The sequence below is a fragment of the Arabidopsis thaliana genome, assembly GCF_000001735.4.
Source record: "Arabidopsis thaliana chromosome 1 sequence".
NCBI classification, from domain to species: domain Eukaryota; kingdom Viridiplantae; phylum Streptophyta; class Magnoliopsida; order Brassicales; family Brassicaceae; genus Arabidopsis; species Arabidopsis thaliana.
The window spans coordinates 18,517,329-18,540,466 of NC_003070.9; the positions used below are offsets into that span (position 1 = coordinate 18,517,329).

Genomic DNA, 23,138 nt, shown 5'->3' on the forward strand with positions numbered 1-23,138 from the left:
TTGGTCTGATCCGGTTCAATTCTAATTAAATTCCGGTTCATTTCCACGCAATTCAAGGAATTTTGCTATTTCAAAAATAAAGAGAAACGGTCAGAAAGCGATTGCCAAACAGAATCTAAGGAATCAAAATTCAAAATTAGAAAATACGCAACTCACGAGGATATCAACAAATCGTGGTTTTAACGACAACCCAATTACATCACTACACGTGTATCATACGTGCCGTTACATACAGATGGATACTTTCGCTTATAAATATAGCATCAAACAGCTCTGTAAAAACCTAGAAATCGAAAAAATCAGATCTAGATCTAAAAGAAGAGCGTCTTCATAAACGCCCTTCTTCTTCTTCGTCTTCTTCCCTGCAAATCTAGTTTCTAGATCTTTTCTTTCTTCCGCGAAACGAAAATGAGAGAGTGCATTTCGATCCACATTGGTCAGGCCGGTATCCAGGTCGGAAATGCTTGCTGGGAGCTTTACTGTCTTGAACATGGCATTCAGGTTCGTCTCTTCCTCTTCTATCTTGATCTGTGTTTTTCTTCATATTTTTCGTATTTTAAAAGATCAAATCTGAGATATTTTTGCGCAGCATTGACCTCGTAGATCTATTTTACGTAATCGTTTAGATCTGTGTTTGATTTCGACGTCTTATGAAATTTCTGTGGTTGATGCGAAATCCGTTTCTCATTTCTAAATTATTCGATGAACCTGGATAGATCTGTGTTTGAATTGGATTTCATGTCAGATTGCTTTTGCTGATGCCATATCCGTATTTGTTTTATAATATTGGGTGAAGGAAAACTTTGCTTTATTTGCTTAAAGAGATGGCGATTGATATTTGCGATATAGTTGAAGCATCTCGTTGTGATTTTCTCTTTTCATCGTTGCTTCTATATGTGTAGATCTTTTCGTTTTATATGTCTCTTTGTATTGATGTGTTGTCTTGGATGTGGAATGTTACAGCCTGATGGCCAGATGCCGAGTGACAAGACTGTTGGCGGAGGTGACGATGCTTTCAACACCTTCTTCAGTGAGACCGGTGCAGGGAAGCACGTCCCACGTGCTGTCTTTGTTGATCTTGAGCCAACTGTGATCGATGAGGTCAGGACTGGTACTTACCGTCAGCTTTTCCACCCTGAGCAACTCATCAGCGGTAAAGAAGACGCAGCTAACAATTTCGCCCGTGGGCATTACACCAGTAAGTTACTCCTTCCCTTGTTTCTTCATCATCAACCATATCTTGTTGAATTTACTGTTCATTCACTGATTTACTTTTGAAATCTTATTTCAGTTGGGAAAGAGATTGTTGATCTGTGCTTGGACCGTATCAGAAAGCTCGCTGATAACTGTACTGGTCTCCAAGGATTCCTCGTCTTCAACGCTGTTGGTGGAGGGACTGGATCTGGTCTTGGATCTCTCCTCCTTGAGAGACTTTCTGTTGACTACGGGAAAAAGTCCAAGTTGGGTTTCACAGTTTACCCATCTCCACAGGTCTCCACCTCTGTTGTTGAGCCTTACAACAGTGTCCTCTCCACTCACTCACTCTTGGAACACACTGATGTCTCTATCCTCCTCGACAATGAAGCTATCTATGACATCTGCAGACGTTCCCTAAGCATTGAGAGACCCACCTACACCAACCTCAACCGTCTCGTCTCTCAGGTATAGAGCCAGCTTCAATCATTTACATCAGTCAGTCTTTTTGCTGTTTCGTTTCTTATGTTTAACTCTCTCTTGATGGTTTCAGGTTATCTCATCCTTGACTGCTTCTCTGAGGTTCGATGGTGCCTTGAATGTTGATGTGACTGAGTTCCAAACCAACTTGGTCCCATACCCAAGAATCCACTTCATGCTTTCCTCCTATGCCCCAGTCATCTCCGCAGAGAAGGCCTTCCATGAGCAGCTCTCGGTTGCTGAGATCACAAACAGTGCTTTTGAGCCAGCATCCATGATGGCAAAGTGTGACCCTCGTCACGGAAAGTACATGGCTTGCTGTTTGATGTACCGTGGTGATGTCGTCCCCAAGGATGTGAACGCAGCTGTTGGCACCATCAAGACCAAGCGTACTATTCAGTTTGTGGACTGGTGTCCTACTGGATTCAAGTGTGGAATCAACTACCAGCCACCAACTGTTGTTCCAGGAGGTGATCTTGCTAAAGTCCAGAGAGCTGTGTGTATGATCTCAAACTCCACCAGTGTTGCTGAGGTGTTCTCCCGTATTGATCACAAGTTTGATCTTATGTACGCAAAACGTGCTTTCGTTCACTGGTATGTGGGTGAGGGTATGGAAGAAGGAGAATTTTCAGAGGCTCGTGAGGATCTTGCAGCATTGGAGAAGGATTACGAAGAGGTTGGTGCTGAAGGTGGTGACGATGAGGATGATGAAGGAGAGGAGTACTAAGAAGGTTGTCGGTTTTATGTGGGATTTCTATTATCTCGTGTTTGTGTGAATAGGCTCGAAACTCTTACGAGTCGTACTTGTGTTTTCAAAAACCATATTTCTATCTCTTGCTTGTGGCGGTAGCCATTTGTTCTAGTTCGTTTGTTTCTGATAATATTTTCATCTCCAAGAACTGAATTTAAGCTGGGTTTGGTTTAAATCGATTGTCCAAAATCTAAACAAATAGAAACGTCAAATTGTTATTTGAGTGGTGAAAGATTGAAATTTTTGGAACAGAGAAGCAATAGAGAAGCAACGATTCTTTTTACAACCGTAAGGAAAATAAATAAAAGGAAAGGCTGTAAATAAAAATATATACTTAGAGCAAATATATGCTCTACACTAGTTATGCAATAAAGAACAACTTGTTGCCTGCTAATTTAGACGAGGATCCATCCCTGATATCCTCTCATCCTCCAACAGAGCATATGGATCGATGTAAGGTGGTGGTGAAACCGGAGTTCTACTTCCATCATGAATGAAATCTGCTCCAAAGTACTATCATTTCAACAAGAAAAATCAGTTTATGGTAAGAAACCTTATCAAATCCATAGAAGAAAGGAACCTTAAAAACTCATTCCAAAACACTTTCTACGGCGTGCGAGAAGAACGTGGAAGAATACTGATAAGCATAAATGTGAATAGGACTTGGGTTGGATCAGAGTTGAGGGTCTTAACTAGGTGGTTGGTTGGAAGAGCTAAGAGGTCTCTTTACAGTCTCCAAAATACATTTGCCACTTTCTTAGTATTCAAGGACTAGAATGAAGAAAAGTACACTCCTTGATCTTATTAAATACTTACAAGGTAAAGAGCAGAGAAGGCGCCGAGAGTTAAGACTATCAATGGCCAAAAGCCCAAGAAGAAAGTCCCTCCAATTGTCAGCAAGATCCTAGCACGCGGAATCAACCCCTGAAACAACAATAAGCAGTTCCTTTCCAAATTTAACAAAACAAACTCCTAAAATCAACCTTTATCATAACTACATAAGCTGCTAAGAACTATCCGGATACAAAAGAAGGCAATGAAACATAATTTCAAGCCCTACAATAACTGACTATGAGAAACTATAATAATTAGAGGGTACTAGTGATAATCTGACCTCAAGCCCTTCGCTGTTTAAAGCCAAAGATCTCTCTCTCTGATTTAACAAGCTTTTATCGAAGGCCGGAGTAGTTGCAGTCGTTTTAGAGCTGTTTCCGGTTTCTTTACCGGTTTTGATCTCATCCTGATCCACTTCATAGTCTTGAAGCAAGGAAGTAGGAGTCATACCACGTCTCTTCAATTCTTTCATAAATAAAGATTCTGGAGGTTCTTCACCTACACAACTCATACAAATCAAACTCCAAATTCAGGTAGAGGAAAATCTAAGTAATGAATACACACCATTACAAGAAGAAAGAGTCCAAGTAAAATGGATAACTTGTATATTAAAACCCCTTTTTGACTTATGAAAAGAGATTCAAGAAACAAGATTGGAGAACTAATGATACTATTAGAGAACTAATGACAACAAATTCTATCTAAAAGGGGAAAGAATCAAAATCACATCTTTATAATCTATTGACTAATCAAATATCAGTTATAATCAAAATCAACTCTAATTACTTCTTTTAGAGAGTTAAGCAACAAAAAAAAAAAAAAAAAAACTGACCTTTGGACTGATTATCACCACCATTGAGAGCAGATGAAGAAACCCTAAGACGATGCCAACTCCTAGAATTGGGTAATCTGAAAACCCTTTTTCTACATTCCAATTTTATGGGAGATTTATGGCGGGGAAACGATACAGGAGAGCCACACAATTTAACAATCTCCAGAGAAGAAGAAGCCATTTTTGTTCCTCTTATCAGTTTCCGGAAAGAATCATGATCAAGGCGTCGCCGATGAATATATAGGAGAAGAAGGAAGCTGTGTTTTATAGTTTTAGGAATTTCAGACGGCAAAATTCTATTTGTTTGGATTTTTTCTGGGGAAGAAAAAGGTGTCAATATTCGAGCAAGTGGTGCCGAGACAACGGTGAAAGTTATCACCTTTAACTATTTGAAGCGTACGTTAGCACGAGTACGGATTATTTATCTACAGTACGCTAACGCTGTCCATGTGTGTGTGGCTGCCAAATTGCCGCATTTGAGAGAGTGGTAACGTAACGCGAGACTCCACGTCTCCTTTTTGTCCCCATTCTGTATTAATAATATTGGTACAAAAACAAAATACATAGAAGAGAAAAAAAAAACAAAAAAACATCATTACTCATGTTAGCTTAATAGTATAATACCCAATGTACTATCACATGCTCCCTCAATGTTACAAATTGTCTCGTTTTGGTAGGTTTAATAAAGATACCAACTACATACTGTAACAACCCACAACACAATTTTACATTTGTCTTCTCTTTTGACATCACAAATTTTATATAAAAAAATGTGACAAATTTGCTTTAACAAAAAAAAAATAAAAAAATTATATTATTTGGACTATTAACAAAATTATGTTGATTTTTATGAAATCCATCTTAAACTCCGGAAACATGTTTCATTAAAAAGAACATGCATATTCCAATTGCTTTATATAGTTCATAAAACATGTACATTGTACACCATCTTCTTCTTCTTCTTCTTTTGTCGCAATTCCATTAAAATACCTTGAGGATATGAGAATGTATATTTCAGAAAAGTAAAAAAGGTGACCTGCCCATTTATTCATCCACGCTACATCATGTATTAATACATGACTATGAAACTAATAAATTATTTACATTAAAAAGAACATAGTTTATTATCGAATTAGTCAAACATAAATGCAAATTAGTTGAAAATTAAAAAGCCTATTTACATTAAAAATGTACAGATGACCCATCTCACCAGAAAGGGCACCACCTGTAATAAAAGAACAAACACAAGAAATATGCATGTTCAATTTTAAATGAACTAAAGCAATCGGGGTTTAGGAGTGTAGAAGTGTAGAGGAACATACCCAACATAGTTTTGACAGAGATTCTCATGGGAAGTGGCTTGATTGATTAGTTTTTGAACCTGAACTTTCACAGACAAACCATGTTCGACTTCATGAGAATCTCCTCCGAGCAAGTTATTATGATCAGCAATGGGATTGCTCGGAATTGCAGACGAAGAAAAATCACGCCCTGTAAGCTTATGACTCATACGTGCCATAACAACTACGGCACGCTCATTTAAAACTTCATTAGCATCTCCAAGCATATTTACAGCCTGAAATAATCCAAAAATCAAATTTAAATATAAAAAAATCCCCCTTTGAGAAGAAAAAAACATAATAAGATTTTCAAAAGAAACCTGAAGAATCTCCTTCTCTCGAGTACTCCTTTGAGGCTGAGGAAGATCTATATCAGCGGGATCTTCATCTTCTTCGTCAGGCTCAACATCAGCAGGAGCATTGGGGTTGTTGTTACCGAGCAGTGCTAATTGGGGGACTTCATTGAAATTGAAAAGACGCCAATTGATTAAAGGATCATGTACAAACGCTTCCATCATTGCCATTACACTATCTTTATTGGTTCTGAGAACTTGCATAACGTTTTCGCAGGTTGAGCGGAAGTTTCCTTCAATGCCACTGACTTCCATTGCTTTGACAAGCATTCTTGTCAGGCGGAATGGAACCTAACATTATTTAAGCAATCCTCACAAAATTGTTCTTTGATACCCACAAACAAGTATATACGAGGGAAACATTAAAATTAATACCTTTTCAGGAAACTTCTCTCTATTCATAGAAGCCTCAAAACAATCTCCAAAATCAATATGCAAGATCTTTCCACTGCACAATTAAAACCATTGATAAAGAAATAGAACCCAAGGTTGAAAATGTAATGTAAACCTTATTTCAGTTTTATGTACCTGTATCTATGAAGCATAAGGTTACTTGGGTGTCGATCACCTAACCCAAGAATATAACCAACCTGACACAAAGTAACGCATGAAGTTCATTTTATTGGCGAGTTAAACACCAGAAACTTTTTATTTGATGCTACACAAGTGGAGAACAAAGGATGAGATCAACTACATACCATACTCATAACTGCTAAACTTCTAGTATAGTTTGTTCTTCTTTCTAGCCAAACTTCTGACGAGCGACTTTTTAACCAGAGAACCTAATAAGAAGGAGAAGAATAGAAGCAACTTAGTATTCCAGATTAGGTACTTTACCCAAAATAAATAGAGTTACCAGAATGAATTGAGTACCCTGGATAGATCATTTCCCTCTGTGTTTTCTAGAGCATACTCAAATACTTCAACCTTTGCTATAAGCGGTAGATTGTCATAGTCTGGAGCAAAACTCAACATATGCTTATTTTCTTGATTAAGAATGATCTATGAATTCAGACAGGCATGTGTAAGAATTAACGTAAACCGCAGATAGTTTCAGGACTGAAAACCTTAGTGAATACAAGACAAACCTTTCTTGCATCTCTGTGCTCTCGAATAAGATGGTGAAGGGTATCGCAGTTCGGAACCCATCCGATGAGTCCACTATTGGGAGATAGTGGTATTACAGAATAGCGTTGAATGGAAAGATCTTTTTCGGCTGTTTTTCTGGAATTCTCAAGCAAAGTGTTCACCAAACCAAAAAGCTGAAACACAAATAAGAGGAAAGGGATAGATGTGATTTTGTAGCTGAAAACTGTATATTTGTGAAGTGTAAACTGAAAACTTCAATTACGTATTCTCCAACAAGAATTCATCAGAACAATGCATAACTGATTTTTTTGAGAATCACCTGCATAACACGCTCATCTTGCCTTAAATCTTCATGTCCCTTCAACAAGAAGGCGTAGTCCTCACCGTCATTTCCGTGAATAGTCAATTTCCTTGGTCTTTGTTTAGAGGTTATAACAACAAGTTGGCGTGAAAAAGATGATATAGTCACGACGGGGGCATCTAATAAGAAGAAAAACGAAGTATGTATGTAAGCAATGAAGTCTGGGTTAATAAAATAAATCAGCTCAGGCAAACTTAAGCAGTTCAATATGTTGTTACCTGCACGATATGTTCCAGGAACTGCTAGCTCCAAGTCACGGCACAGCAGCAACTCAGGAGAAACAGACTATACAACAAGTAACATGCCAGTCAGATTAGAACTCAAAAGGAGCGAGAGAACCAAAGAAAAAGAGAATCTTATTACTTCCAAATCCAATGTCGTGAGACTGGCTAGCTGTTTGTCAATCCGTTTGAAAACGTGATAGTAAAGATCCCAAGCCTAAGAAGATAGAGAATTGAAAAGAAAAATTATGTCAATTCCCGTCCCTTTAATAAGAAGACAGCAAACACTCATCTGAAATTTTGTTCAAAATTTCTGATCACCTGTGTAAGTTCAGCATCTTTCCCAGTTATCTTGTAATTGCAACAGCATTCATGTGCCTCTTTTAGTTCGTGACGGTATGCCTGCATCAACATTACACTAACTTAAGTTGCTGACATTAAAGAACATTGTAAAGTTCACATATAACAGTTACTGAAACATATGCGACAAGAAACACTCCATACAGTAACATTAGTAATCTGATTCTATCAAGGGCAACTGGTTTATTTTAATACTTTAAAATCGCGAAGAGGAAAAATGACTACAAGTTACATAGCAAATAAACCTAGATACTGCAATGCTGTACACCCCTGTGCTAGATAAAGATGTAATTATAAATAACGTGATCACACACACCCAAATACCAAAAATCCGGGATTGAAATTTCCAACCTCTATAAATGCTCTTTCCTGTATGGTCGTACTGTCCTTTTTTACACCTTCGTCGAGCATGTCATGTAAGGGTTCAAGTACTTTCAGCATGCCTTCAATGTTATGTTCACCAAAATACAAGCGACTAGCTTCTTCTAGTGCTTCATGCCACATTTCATGCCAAAGTATGGCAACCCTGATAAGTTCATGTGATACAAGTTGCGCCTGTTTTTTTGTTGTTATGGGTGTAGAGGAAGGGGGTCACTAATTAGCTCAGGTAAAAATATATAATTCAATAAAATCGACAAACACAAGAGATGACTTTTAACCTGATCCACGAGTGCACCACTGTGCTGGCGAACTTTATCAACCACCTCTTGAGCCGCAGCTCTCCGAAGATTGCTTATTGATTTACATGCAACGAGAAGGGGATACATCAGAGCCTGAAAACATTTGAAAAATAAATAGTCAAGGAGAAATTATGCATCCAAAATCGAAGTACATATGCAATCAAAATGGCAGAGTAAAACTTTATGTATGTCTTAATTCCCACCATAGAATTGTAATACTGATGAAGATTTATAAAATTTCTAGAAGGCTGCAAACCTGTGGGTGGTTTTCGCCTATGCGGATGAGAAGAGACTGAATCAGTTCCCTGACAGCACGATTATTAGAATGTATCCTAGCAATGATTTGAGGTAGCACAACAAGCCATGTGTTAATGTTGACATGACTGAATCCTGTCTTCAATGCGGTTTGGACATCAGCTGTAGCTCCATGGTTGAACCACAATGTCAGAAGACGCAGTATGTCCTATGGAAATGAGACAGCAGAGGAAAATAATTTAACAGACCACCAGTATGGTAAAACAACACCTCATTTCAACAAGTATAAGAAAAGTAGCAACATGGAAAAGAAAAGAAAGACACGTTTTCGTTTGTGTAACATGGAAAAGCCATGGATGCATGCACGCTTTACCTGTAAACTATCATCAACTCCTTTGGCATTTGCTGCACATGCTATAGAATAAAAATATCCAGTGACTGCAGAAACAACGTACTGGGAAGCAATTTGACCTCTTGAAATGTAATGCGACATCACTGCTGTATTGAATAATGCCCATGTGTGCCATGCTTTAGCCCATTTAGGAGCATAGCAAGTAGATTTGTCAAACGCATCACGAATTTCTGGAAAAGAGTATATTTGGTCACCAAAGTGTTAAGGTCAGACGTAGTTTGATTACACTTACACATTTAAAAGCAACTACAATTCACCTTGAATAGACCCATCATTCAAACCGGAAGAAAGTGCCCACTGCCACGTTCCCAGTTTGAGATTTACACGTGCAAGAAGTGGAACATTTGCGCCCTTGCTAGATACCATGCTAGCCAGTATGTCAGATTGAGAATGTGGCACACTTGAGAGCTCTCTCGTTAGAATCTAGAAACAATTAAAATTTAGATCGAGGGAAGCTATAACATGGCCGTTCAAGCAAGATATGGGAAAATGTGAAAAAGAGAATAAGCCCAGACAATGCAAGTAGCAACTGGTATATGACATACCTGCAGCTTGGTAAATGCCTCTTTGCGCTTACGTTCCTCTCCAAGTGACCATTGGTATTTTAAGTATCCAAGCATCACTTGTGGAGGTCCGTGATATTGCATGTTTTCTGGTGATACTTCTGGATCAAACTGCAAAATAAGGGCCCAAGTTAGACATAACAGAATAAAGATACACTCTTGGCAGAGAAAATTCAACAATCAAAAGGTAAAAGTTCAAGACCGGTAAGAGCTTGAGTAGAGTAGATTTCGCCTGACTGATCCTCCCACTCTTTCGACAAAGCGAGGCAAACTTGAGCCAAGTTTCCACATCTTCTGTAGGAGGTAGCACAAGTGCCCGGACAGCCAAAAGTGCTTGCCACACCTGAGTAGTATTGGGAATGCAAAGTATTAAAAAGCACACTATTATACAAAAAACCTGAGATCACTCAATAAAATTTTAATGAGTTTTCTTATTTGGATTTGTTTTTTTATCTACGTAGGATACAAGCTCTGACTAACAGTTTGGTAAGAAGCTACTTTACTTTATAAATCAACAGACGGAAACTAAATAAAGCAAACCTAATATGGAAAAAATCAATTTGATCCTAGCGAAGATTCATTTAATAAAGTCACCATACTGCAATATTTGATGCTTAAAATACCAAATGCCTTGTCATTCACTAGTGGCTCAACTAACATGATAACATTAAAAATAATATACCTCCACATTACGCTTAGATCCCTGAATCCGCTGAGTCCACATATTACGAATTAGAGCTCTCCGTTCTTCGGCAATAGTATTTCCCACAGGCAGCGTATAATATTCAATTACCTAGTATCGATACAACAGGGGAAAAAAATAGAAAGATTAATCATGTATATGGAGGGGTGTTAGGGAGGGTGTCCAGGAGAAGGGATCTTGGATAATTGAGATCTAACCTCCTCTAGTTCTGACAGCTGCTGAACACGAACCATATTGCTGTACGCACGCTCATAGCTCTCCAAAACCTGTAGAAGGCGCAAATAGACAATTACAAGTTTTTCAGTATGCGTGAGCAACTAAGAAGGTAACATGGTGATTACATGATGCTTCTATTGAAAGGAACCAACGATAGCATGCACAAAATGTTATTTAAATAGAGCTAAATATGTAACTAAGATGTCAGGAATGTATAATCCTACTTCCAACACCACAAGGCGTACTCAAATAGTTTCAAGAACATAATGGAAAAGGCTGAGACCAGTTACAAATATCTTTGCTGATATACATCTGTTCCCTTTATTCACAACAGATGATTCATAGATATTTTTCACAAAAGTTTATAATGAAAATACTACCAGAAATGAAACCTACCAGCGCTGCAAGTTCTGTGGCAAGACATTTTCTAGCTCTTTCCACATATTCGCGTGCCTCGTCGTACTAAAAAGGAAAGAAAAATATCCACAGGCACACATACGCAGAAATTAGTGTCTGCAAATAGATTATAAGTAAGCCTGATAAGATTTATAGTACGAAAATATAGGTCCAAGTGTACCTTTGCCCTTCGAACTAACAGAACAGCCCTGAAGAATGTGCCATTACTGCTCCCATCGCCACTAGAAACCGGGCTTGCTAAACCCCGAAGCTTTGTTTCATCACCATCATCTAGCCGAGACACATATTCGGCCATTTGATCCCACTCTCCCATGTTCCATGCAGCTTGTGCAGCCTAGTATGGTTGCAAAAAGACATTATGTAACCATGTAGCTATATCACCGAATGTAGCATAAGTAGAAGTTACCAACCATTGGTGCCATTTCCAGACGCGCAGATGGCTCAGCAGGACTCCAGTACTCTTTGCAGAGATTGTTGAGCTCTTCCCATCGTGCAAGTGCAGCAAGACATCTCATTTGTCCTACAACGTGGTAAATAAGCAATAGAATCAGGCCATTTCATGAAAAGAAAAGAGAAGCATCATATGAATTTTAGACTGGAAAAAAATGCGTTGATCTGTTGTTCTGCTAACTTGTAAGAATGTTATGAACCCACAGTTCTCTATGAACTACTAACAGAATACCGACAAAAAAATGCCAACAGAACTTAGAAAAAAACATTATCGAAGAAAAAAACCCACTAAATCCTCCCAATATTAGTCTTGGTTACCACAAACCTAATGTGGCTTCTAATACAAGATGAGGATTTGTTGTTTGAGATGCTTTCAAAGTGTACGCCTTGAGTGCATCGTCCCAGCGCTGCAGCTTCTCATACCTAGAAACAAACACTGTTAGTGCTTTTCCACTGATTAGGATCAAAGAATGGAACCACACACAATCTTGTGACGGAATGCCTATCAAACAGAACTGAAAATAAGTGCATCATGATTCAGAAAAGCCATGTTACCATGATTCTTTTAATTGCACATCAAGATGTTGTTGAGCATAGGTTAGTATACCGACAGCAGCCTATACAAAGAATTCCAACCAATCAATAATAACAAATATCAAAGATGGTCGAAATAGGATACAAAATACAGTGTACCTCATGCTGGTGTAACTGATTATTTATGTGTATAAGAGCCTCGACAACAGCAACTGGGTTGGCATCCATCCTCTTGGATCGTGGACCTTCAAATTCCATCTCTTTATAATGCAGAGCTTTGGCAAAAACACGGCACTACAAAGTTGGAATATTGCACATTACCAAGAAAATCAGATGAATTCTTGATACGCAAATGAAAAAAGTACCAAATCTAATTTAACTAGCAAATACATAACGCAAACCTTTTCAGCAAGAGCCCCCAGAAGACGAATATCAATGGGAAGAGGCTTCTCATCATGTTCCATAAACTCTGCCTAAGAAGAGAAATAATAAAATCAAGCACAAGTGACAGGACCAAGCAACAGGATCACACATAAAGGTAGGTTGATATTGATTCTGAACTTATGATTGTTTATCCAACCTAAACGTAATATAGATTAAACGAAGTATAAGCAGATATTTGGATTATAGTGTTAATATTAGATTAAATAAAAATTACACGTCATGTTTCCATGTACACTCACAGATCGTTTTGTTGATGGTTTTAGCAACAAAAAACGTGTTTTACATAGAAAGATTAACAGGTGCAACCGCTAAAGAAATGGTGACCTAAGAAGTTTTTGTTTCCAGTCTTGGAAAATGTAGTCAACTCATAACAATCGCCTAAGCTAAAACACAAGCACTCAATAAGCACAAGCATAGCCACAGGAAACAAATTTGCTGTTCGTTATAGCCAGTGACTCAATCAAAGGTCTTTATCATGTTTAAGTTTTCTTGTAATGTAACAACGAACATACCAAATTGAGTAGTGTAGCTAAAATTTCTGGAGGGATATTTGGAGATGAAAAGGCCATTTCCAAGCTCCTAACTAACTGCTTTTGGCTAGACTCGTTTAGCTGTGCCCAGCAACTGACAAAGCCAGCAGCAAACAACTCTCTCCCGACAAATGGCTGCAAAACACAATCATTAAAATGCACCCTTTTGAGAGAGGAAAAGAAAGAGCATAGATGAAACACCTGCAACTGAGCAAGTTTTGCACAAGTTCTTAATGCTGGAGAGGGAGACTCCTTAAGTAATTCAATACTAAAATGTCTCATCCATTCCTCCCAATCTTCTTTGGTGCTGCGTTGAGAAGCTTCTCCAGCTGTCCGTAGTCTACCATCATTAACCTGTTCAGCAGATCATCAAAGCCATGAGTGAAAGTTTTAGCTCTTTCAAAACTAAGAAAGAACCAAATAAACTTTACTAGAGGATCATGTTAAATCAAGCCCATATATAGTTTTATTTGTTTTTAAAAGCTGAATGTCCATGGAGAAGAGGAAATATAGAGGACATATTTACAAACTCATTGAAGCAAATGGCTCAGGACCAAGACTAAGCTTCAATGAATGAACGTTGCTATAGATAAACCTACCCATCATTTAGATAGGAAAAAGAAAGAAAAAAAGATCCGCCTTATTCAGCTAAGGAACCCTACAATACACCCCATGTTTGCCTCAATGAAGTCATACTAATAATGACTATGCCGACCAGAAATTTTGTACAATGTTAGAGTAAAATCATGATTTTAACTTGAAACTTGATAACAAAATTTTCACACATTAAGAATCTATATGTGATTATATACGACACAGAAAAGAGTACCTGATGGTTTCTGTCAGTTCCTTCTTCGAAAGGATCGATCTCATTCTCAATTACAGGATCCCTGATAACCTCAACTGGCAGTCGCCTACTTAATTGTTGGGTTGCAGTTGTAGCTACAATCAATGGTTCACGTCTCCGCCAGCGAGCATGAATTTCCTCAAATTCTTTATGCTGAAAAAATGTTGTACAGTGAGATTTTACAGACAGAAGTTCACAAATGACATTTATAATACATGACAGATAAATTTTTGCTGCTATTTTTATTTAAAAGATAGTAAAATGCAAGACCCGCAATCGATGCTTCAATAAAAGCTTGTGAATTGATTCAATGAATATGGTGAAGTCCTCTCCAAGTGCATGAGCCAAACAGCATAGTGCATCGACAGCATCTTTCCGCAACTCATCATTCTTCCTGCGATTACAGAAGATATACCCCATAAGAATATTTATACGTACGAAACTGAAATCACGAGTAAGGTTTAGAAAAACGTGAAATGAAAATCCACTAGAAAACAATTGGGTCCCATCAATAATGGCAGATAAAATCCCATGATATTAAGAAATGTAACTAACATCTGCGGAGTTCTAATAACAAATACATGTGGCCAGAAAAAATTGTAACTAAGCAATACAAACAACTTATGGAAAACAGATTTGTAACAGTAACAATGACGGATTGAAAGTTAATGAGATAATAATAATTCCATCCTTTTTGATAATGCATTGTCAACCATTTAAGAGAAAACCAGATAGTGACACAATGCCTAAGTTTTGAAGAAGTATTGTAAGAAAACCCTTAGGAAAAAGTAACCAATATACTGTTTTTCAGATAGTGACAATCAGTATAACTCACCCATCTAATACTAGCTTCAAGTGATGCACGAGAGCGGAGATATGACCAGTAACCTGAGGATATATACGGATAATTAAAAGTATTACAAGAAGCTTAATATGGAATTTTTTCTGGATCAGCAAAGGGAAAAAAAAAATCAAAATAAATAACCAAAGCTCCTAACCTGAACACACGGGATTACTCTTGTCAAAGTTTTGATGGCATCGCGTCTTATAGCTACAGGAGCATCTACTTTAAACAATCGAATAAGTGCCGGAAGGAGTAAATGCATGTGCTCATCAAGAGTTCCTGCACATAAGGACTCTAAGGGTCAACCATCAGAGTGAAATCTGGCCATGGTGAGAAAATGGAAACTACAGGAGTAAACAATCTGACTATTCAAAGAACCTATATACCGAAAAAAAATTGGATTTAATAGATAAGAAACAAATATGCATATAATAACGAAACTACTTGTATCATCTTACACTACACAATCTAATAATGTGGAACCTCTTTACATTCTTGTAAAAGAACTGCATACGTTAATTACTAGAACTCGCATACCCAAGTAATATAAAATGACTATGAGGATGTCAAAACAAGATAAGTATTACTGACCGCCAAACACTTCGAGTGTGTGGAGAATATCAGGAACATAGGTGTAATCATTAAACCGCTCGGCGTCACCTAATACTTGGATGAAACATGGAAGGATGACTGGAAGATAAGTTCTGAATTCATCATTAAGTGCCAAGCAAAGATGTTCCAGTAGATGCAGAACCTGATTATCAGTAAGAGAGGCGAAGTACTCCCCATAAGATATCTGTCCTTAATCAATAAGAAACATAGCATACTCTAGGCAGCATACAACTTACCGGAAGACCACGTGATGGGCGTATGGGACCGGGCAAGGTGAAGGATGACCATAGTTCAGAGACTAATGAAAGCAGCTCTGGCAGATACTTGCGTATGTGCTGTACACAGATAACATAAGCTATGAGTTTACACAAAGTCGGTCGTATTTTGACCATAACTGAAAATATTAAGGTGGATATACCTGGCGAACAATGGAAACAAGAGTCCCAAGACCCCACGTAATGAAGTCCTTCAGGTTCTCATCAGATGTTCGAACAGTGTGAAAAAGCTCAGGTAAAACCTTCAAATTCAGAGGTGGAACCAACCCAACAAATTACCACAACGTAAAACAGAGAGAGCATTTATCGAAAAGCTGCCGGAGATACAATATTATTTACACCTACCTTCGGCAAGTAAGGCACGCATCCCAATCCCATTGACTAACCTCGCAAAAACAAAGTAGTGATAAAGTTGTAACCTCCTCATTGCAGTTCCAACACAAGTTTATTTTAAAAAACAGTCAAGATGGTTTTAGTTACCTTGAAAATGATCATCAGAGATCTAACAACCCTTTTGTGGTAACTAAGAAGTGATGCATCTCTAAGAATTCGCATAAGCGAGTTGATAGCAACCTATAACAATAAGGAAAGTAATTGAGCACAATTCAGACTACAAATGAAATATATTCACACAAATTAAGAACTACCGTTGAGTAATAATCCTCAGATGTAGCAAATGACGGCCGGAGTTCGACAGGTAACTCATCAATTGATGGAATAGGTTGACCAGAATCACCAGTGCCGCGAGGAACTTCACCATGTGATCCTGATAAACTTTGTTGGTTACGTTTATGCACATGAGGATCCAAAGCGCCCATAATTCCAAGAACCTGTAGATATAACCACGTTTATCACAAAAATATCTTCTAGAATAGTCTAGAGTAAAACAATTCTCTAGAAACTACCTTGAGCACTTCTCGTCTGGTAGACCACACTAAGTCACCCTTCAGCAATTTCAAGAGTAACCCAAGCAACAATGGGTATTCCTTGTATGGAGTCACAACATACCTACGTTCATAATGAAATTAGAGCCGTAAATAACATGCAGGGAGGATTGTAAACTTCTGGAACTCCCTTCATTTTGTACTAGTTATGTGCACAATAATTAGCACATGTCCCAAGCTACTAAACAGTAACATGCAAGTTGATCACCGCACTGTCTACAAATGTCTACAACTTCATAAACACCAGTGATACAGTTGATTAAATCTAGGCAGCATAATATCCTAGGTATTGGTAAATCAATCCTTTCGCACGACAAACAGAGAATACAACTCATGACAAGTCCGGACACAGAAAGGCAATATTCTTTCTCCGGAATAATGAGCCATCTCAGGAGAGACGGAAAAAAAACCATCACAAAGATCTACCGCAGATAGAAGAACTAGCTAGGGATAACAATATTGTCATTTCATATAGAATTTTCTCACTTTTAGTAGGTTAAAGGATAAACATAACACATATGTATACATTAACACATAAACAGCCTAAGGATAGCTCAGGCTTCTACCTAGCTAATAAGAAGAGATGGAGGCCCCGTTTGTGTCAAAAAATTCACTTAGAATCCAGTATTTTCATCTAGTCCAACCAGGCTTTCGCCAATCAAGATAGTAGCATTGTCTTAGTTTACAAGAAAATTAGCATGTTCAAAATTGCCTAGTAGCATTATCATATAAAACAAGAAGAAAGTCGTAAAAGAAGGTCAATATCTCATACCCTGTACTTTGAACAACTTGACCAAGAGTAGAAACAGCCACCTCACGTTTTGCTACAGCAGCTCCATCCATTAAAGCTTCAACAATTAAAGGCATCAGCTCCGGAATATATTGTCTCATTGCCAAGCCACCCTGAGCAAGCAACGCAAAAGAAAACCAGGAAGGGAATATCTTAGCCAAACACAATAAATAACAGGACAGGAAAGGAAATAAAAGTACCAACATTCTGTTAACTTAGAGACAACAAAAAATACAATATTAGATGCCGGCCAGGGCATTGAAATTTGAAATACGCTTAGCCAACACAGACTTAGAACACAGATAGAAATAGTCAAAAATCAGACTGCAACTTTAACGCGCAGCAAAAACGCAGTTATGTTTGAATCGACACTTAATATAGAATCTAAAACTTGCCAATTATATTTCAACTTACCACTCTTGCAAGATCCCCAACAGTTACGAGAACTCCAGTGACAATATTATTGTTAGCATTCACTCCAGTTCCTTCACTAAGTCTCGCAACAAGTGCCTAGAAAACAAGAGTTACAACCCCGTGAACAACAATAATAGCCATACTATCTAAGAAATGAAAAGAAATTAAACCTTTTGGACAGGGGCTACGTATGGAAGAATGAGCCGTTCACAATTTCGAACTAAACAACCAAGGAGCTTTGCACTCTCTTCCCTGCACTTGTTATCTGCACTGCTGACATTACAATTGAAGTCAATGCAACAGATACATAATCATAGGAAATGAATCTTCCCATATGAACTAAAAAATTTGTAGTTACCTCAGCTCAAGATAGGTCAACAACTGTATAAGATGGCGACGAAGTGCTGGAAGTACGTATGCTGGATTTTTTTCCGATAACCTTCCAGCAACTGAGATGGCATATTCTCGAACATCAAGGTCCTGTTAAACAGAGATATTGTAATATATGAATTGAAATGGTTCCATTGACTAGGCCAGATACTGTAGCCAGGTGGAGTGAAAGTGTGAAACATAAGCCAAACATTCTATCAAGTTAACAGGGTATCACATGATGCATCCACCAACAAAAGGCATTCATTCCATCCACAAATCATCCAATTAAGTTATCTCAGCTGCACTTTTCCAGTACAACTTAATAAGTAACACTGTTTTGTGACACAATAGAAGCTAATTCATAGACTAAAAGCCCAGCTACGTCTTGGTATCCAAATTTTGATATTAGGGGGAGTAATTAAATACCAACTTCATGAACCCATGAAATTGAATCTCAAAGAGCAATACAATTACAATAATTCACCCAAGAGAGACAAATAAAAGATCGGTAACAAATTAGGACTGCAGTATGACATCTAAGCTGCTATTTTATTCAAACAAATAACACAATCATACCTCATCATTTAAGGAAGCAAAAATGGCAGTCAAACTATCAGCCTGTGCTAGATAATCATCGAAACATTGGTTGCCAAATAAAGCAACGAATATAGATTTGCGAACAGTTACATCAGCATCTGCAACGGCTGTCCTGAGAAGCTTTTCCACAATCTGCAGAACCCAAACATCATTTCTCAGCAAGCAGAAAATTGGAACCGCCACTGGTATTGCAATTATAAATGCCATCACGAAGCATGTTTAACATACTTAAGTTCAGATTTGGAAAATAATAAAAAGAAACCTTTTGTAATGAGAAACAGTGAAATTAAAAGACATAATAAGAAAAAAATGTAATGGGCTTTCAGTATGATATAAAACCTCTTCCACAAGGCGCCTGCGTCTCCCCCCTGCTCGTGTTGACCTGCTCGAGCCAAATTGTGTGATGCCAGAAAGAGAATTTGCAATTAGTCTGCAACAACACAAAGCAGCATCTTTTCTTGTGGCTGCATCCTCATCATCCAAATAAACAACAACTGACTCCCGAGCAAATTCAAGAAGATCATGTCCCTGCCAGAAATCAGAAGCTCAAAGACAGAAATTTCATATTCTTTAGAAAATGTTATCCGCAAAGAGCGCCAACCTTGAAATTGAAACGAGCAAGAGTCTGCAGGGCTAGTTGAACTTGAGCTGAACAACTAGGGTCAGAAGACTGTGGTGCCATGCCCACTGTACTACCTCGGACAATGGTAACAGGAGGCTTTGCTTGAGAATAATGGGATTTTGAAAGAACCAACGAAATGCAATCTAGAAGCCGATCTTGTACTGTTGGCAGCAAAGAAGGAATGCTGAGATACAAAGAATTGTCAGCATTAAACGTATACACATCAATGTATGTAATAACAAACTTCTTTCGTTCAACTTTACCTGATGGTTATCTGGTCAAGAGCGTCAACAAGTGTGGAAGAGAGACTAGATGAAAACATAACATCTAAAAGATCTCGAACATGAGTTTCCACTGTGGATCCCATTGCCTTTGCGATGTTACCAACACAAGCCACAGCTTCAAGCAAAGGTCTGCCTTTACGTGGAGCAATCTACAGGGACAACATAGTCGAACAAAGCCACTTGTCTAGTTCAGTTTTCAAAACTAAAACCCAATATAATACTTTGACACAAAAGTAGTAAAACGTAATTACAAAATAAATAAATAAATAAATAAAATTTGACCCACCGCATCCCGCAGATGAGACATAATTGTCGGCAAATAATGGATAAGCTCACCATCCAAAGCACCAGCCATTTCCCCAAGGGCGATGAACCCACTGGCTCTTTCAGCCGGTATTCTTAACACAGTAAGAATATGATTCATGCATATCTGCAAGAAAGTAATTCGTGTCACGTTTCCAGAAATTTTTTGGTTTTAAGAATCTCTCAGTCACTTACCGTTAAATAGTTTGTCACAAACCGGTCACGGAGAAAGTGAGCAATGCGAGGCAGTAACGAGGTGATGCTAAGGCGAACAAGGCGATCACGATGTTCAAGGTATCTGAGGACAATTTCGGCAACTTCTCTATACCTAGACATCATGAACTCACCTGTATTCCTGCAAACGAACTCTAGCATTAAGCTGTAAACTCTAACACCCAATATGCCATGAAATCAATCTGCTTATAACAGAAAACAACGTAATTTTCGTCGTCAAGAGTCTTTTGTTCAGGTATACACTGAGAGTGGAGGAATATACATGAATTGCCTACTTTTTTAATGATGTAAACTACAATACGAAGACAAACTAACAAAACAACCCGAGCATCATGGGGACAAACAAGTTGTTCTACGGAAATATTCCAGAATCAAACTTGAGTGTCTGACTAAAAGAAAGGGATGCTTTCAAAATAGATAACCACTTCTGCATTTACCTCAACAGCTCCCCCACGGCAAGTAAAGAACCATGAATACTGTGAACCGGAGCATTTCTGCCCAACCCATCCTGTGTAGCTTCAAACATTCGATAGTACCTGTAAAAGCCAAATTGAGAGAAGATCAGTTAATAAAGATGGAAACCCCTATTGATAATTTGAAACATTGCATTGGCAATGATATATATAAATGCAGTAGAAAGTCTGCAAAACGTATCACCATGGGAAGAATATATATTCGAATATCATCCATTTTGGGGGGGGGGGGGGGACCACAGCATAAAAAGCTAATATAAGTTGCATTTACACAATAAAATATACAAAGTAGTACTTAAATGAGGGTGATTGCAAATGAAAGTATTGCAACAACACAAAGAAAAGCCTTGCATCAAAAATATCATACCAAATACATAACCTAAGGAAAACATTTCAGACATTATCATTTTCAAGGATAAGAGAATACTTACCACTGCACTCGCCATCGAGTCTCCCTTTTCTCAATAACACGAAGGCATGCACGCAAAGCTTCAACAGCTCGTTCTCGCACTTGCAACTGGGGGTCCCTAAGTGCAACCCAGATAGCATCCACAAATTCAGGGACATGAACGTTAAAGACAGTAGAAGCATTTTCGGCCATCTCCTGCAATGTTGCAAGAAAACATCCATATCCGTATTAACTTAGGATTGGAAAGTTATCATCACTATCATTTTTCAAACATCTATAATCCAATTTATTAGTTCAGAAGTTTCTTTCTGAGTAACTAAAAGAAAAAATGATCTGCTTATCTAAAGGATCGGGCAGCTGAAATCAGGATACCTTTAATATTAAAACGGCGGCGAAACGACGATATTCCACCCTGTCTACGCGAAGCCAATCAAAAGCTGTTTTCATCTGTGAAAACGAGATCAAGAATTGAGCAACTATGAGCCGAGACAGTGATAGGAAGGGGAGGGAAACAAACAATCTTACCTGAAACTCCACTTCATCAGAAGTCATTGCTCCACCTGCCCGAGCAAGGTGCCCCAAAACTCTACTAGCAAGCACCAAGATTTCAGGATCACGCTTCAACTCGAACACAGTCCTCATGTAACCCGCAAATCTAGAAACCTTAGTAGCATTCTCACCAAATCCAATCTCCGTCAACTCATCAATGGCTCTGAGTGCACCCATGTTTTCCGCCACATCAGTGCTCTCAATTAAATTAGCAATCCTGTCATATAATTGCTCCATGAACCTAGAGGAAGCTTCACCACTAAGATCACGAACTGCTTCCTCTACGTGTTTCCTAAACGCTAAAGGAGCTCCCTCCTAATACAACAACCAAAAATCATAAACAAAGTCGCATACTTGATGGAAACCAACAACAATAGATCAAAACCCACAAATTGCCAGACCTATAAGAACTAAAACTTCGAATTTTCCATTAACCAGAACAGAGAGATTCCGTCAGATAAGCAATAAAAGCAAAAGGGTTATATGGGTTTCTACTAAAGCATAAAAAGGGAGAATACTTTACAATGTTCTTCATTACCTTAGGATTACCACGGCTGCAAAGGTCAGCGATGACACGATTCAAAGTGTCAAAGCTTCCGCCACCAGAAGCGGTGGCTGAGGGACCACAAAAGCGGTGCGATTGCGAAGGGGAAGCCATGGATGCAGGCCGTCCAGCCACAAAAGATTGCGACGAGGTAGACATCGCTGCAGGGCCAGTCCAGCCACAAAAATCTTCCAAAAACCCTAAATCTGACCCCTTTTTGGTTCAACAACACTTGGGCAGAGAGAGAGTATGTACAGAGGAAGATAGAAGAATCTTCAACACATGATGCGTCGAGAACCGAAGATCGCAGAAGAAATCAAGATTTTTTCTCTTATTTTTTTACAAATTCAATTCGCTGAGTGTCTTTTTAGCTTTCTTAGGTTTTGCTTTGTTCTTTCAGAGACCAATTATCTTTGGTAAATAAATTGGAAAACCCGAAAGGTTTTTACTAGGAAAATATGACTTTTTCCTTGGAAAATTGTAAAACTTATGTTTGTCTATCAAAAACTTATAAATACAATATTTTCATTTTTTTTTGTCACTGATTAATTACTTAAAACCCTGAAAGGGTCTTTGTTTGGGCTATGTAATGTTTAGAATGTTTAATATACACTTGTCAAAGAAAAAAAATTACTTGTGAAAAAAAAAATAGTCAAAAACTCATATTTGTTCACTGGACAATAGAATAACTTTTTTTGTCAAGGAATAACTTTGTAGTTTCTTGAATAAGTTTTCTTTTATTGTCATTTCACTTTATTATTATTATTTCCAATTATGCTTTTAAGCAGATAAGGAGTTTTTAAAATGATCATTAAATTGTAGGAAAATAATAAACTATAGTTTTGTTGTAATTAGTAGTCATTACGAACAAAAATAATGGGGAAAATGAAAAAATTCAATTGAATGCATATGGTTAAGTTTGTCAACAAATTAAATAAATAAGAGGAATAATATCTATACAAAAAAATATCGAATATTAGTCAAATTTTGAATAAAAAATGTCAAA

The 23,138-nt window shown here is 37.9% G+C and overlaps 3 protein-coding genes and 2 long non-coding RNA genes across 6 annotated transcripts; 2 read left to right on the forward strand and 3 right to left on the reverse strand.

Moving 5' to 3' along the window:
- Window positions 1-257: 257 nt before the first annotated feature.
- On the forward strand, window positions 258-2,672 carry TUA2 (tubulin alpha-2 chain). Its single transcript, NM_103889.3, has 4 exons — window positions 258-501; window positions 964-1,198; window positions 1,292-1,662; window positions 1,748-2,672. The coding sequence occupies exons 1-4, from the start codon at window positions 409-411 to the stop codon at window positions 2,399-2,401; spliced, it is 1,353 nt and encodes a 450-aa protein (NP_175423.1). The 5' UTR covers window positions 258-408; the 3' UTR covers window positions 2,402-2,672.
- AT1G07603 lies at window positions 504-1,103 on the reverse strand. Its single transcript, NR_139276.1, has one exon. It is a non-coding gene; the product is annotated as an other RNA (long non-coding RNA).
- AT1G50020 (tubulin alpha-6 chain) lies at window positions 2,618-4,453 on the reverse strand. Its single transcript, NM_103890.4, has 4 exons — window positions 4,092-4,453; window positions 3,540-3,757; window positions 3,242-3,349; window positions 2,618-2,938 (listed from the first exon to the last, which is right to left on the reverse strand). The coding sequence occupies exons 1-4, from the start codon at window positions 4,270-4,272 to the stop codon at window positions 2,816-2,818; spliced, it is 630 nt and encodes a 209-aa protein (NP_175424.1). The 5' UTR covers window positions 4,273-4,453; the 3' UTR covers window positions 2,618-2,815.
- Window positions 2,676-3,296, forward strand: AT1G07607. Its single transcript, NR_139277.1, has one exon. It is a non-coding gene; the product is annotated as an other RNA (long non-coding RNA).
- A 466-nt stretch (window positions 4,454-4,919) lies between the features above and the next one.
- On the reverse strand, window positions 4,920-22,667 carry TOR (target of rapamycin). 2 transcript variants are annotated; one of them, NM_103891.4, is made up of 56 exons: window positions 22,127-22,667; window positions 21,565-21,903; window positions 21,412-21,486; window positions 21,062-21,234; window positions 20,595-20,693; window positions 20,119-20,278; window positions 19,907-20,050; window positions 19,600-19,769; window positions 19,316-19,520; window positions 19,054-19,242; window positions 18,694-18,846; window positions 18,104-18,225; window positions 17,916-18,015; window positions 17,746-17,841; window positions 17,314-17,444; window positions 16,503-16,605; window positions 16,245-16,427; window positions 16,078-16,170; window positions 15,943-15,978; window positions 15,741-15,839; window positions 15,559-15,657; window positions 15,302-15,464; window positions 14,865-14,989; window positions 14,702-14,754; window positions 14,137-14,260; window positions 13,849-14,019; window positions 13,221-13,373; window positions 13,002-13,154; window positions 12,447-12,518; window positions 12,205-12,339; window positions 12,067-12,128; window positions 11,837-11,934; window positions 11,472-11,581; window positions 11,222-11,395; window positions 11,041-11,106; window positions 10,626-10,694; window positions 10,408-10,518; window positions 9,928-10,068; window positions 9,708-9,836; window positions 9,420-9,585; window positions 9,124-9,332; window positions 8,752-8,958; window positions 8,475-8,588; window positions 8,167-8,370; window positions 7,777-7,857; window positions 7,598-7,672; window positions 7,453-7,519; window positions 7,193-7,353; window positions 6,873-7,046; window positions 6,658-6,786; window positions 6,483-6,566; window positions 6,313-6,374; window positions 6,160-6,232; window positions 5,752-6,075; window positions 5,414-5,667; window positions 4,920-5,316 (listed from the first exon to the last, which is right to left on the reverse strand). In NM_103891.4, exons 1-56 carry the CDS (start codon window positions 22,289-22,291, stop codon window positions 5,298-5,300), a joined length of 7,446 nt encoding a protein of 2,481 aa, NP_175425.2. In that variant the 5' UTR covers window positions 22,292-22,667; the 3' UTR covers window positions 4,920-5,297. The 2 variants fall into 2 exon arrangements, with proteins under 2 accessions (NP_175425.2, NP_001117459.1); NM_001123987.1 differs by having other exon boundaries at window positions 5,113-5,316; window positions 10,408-10,437.
- Between the last annotated feature and the right edge of the window lie 471 nt (window positions 22,668-23,138).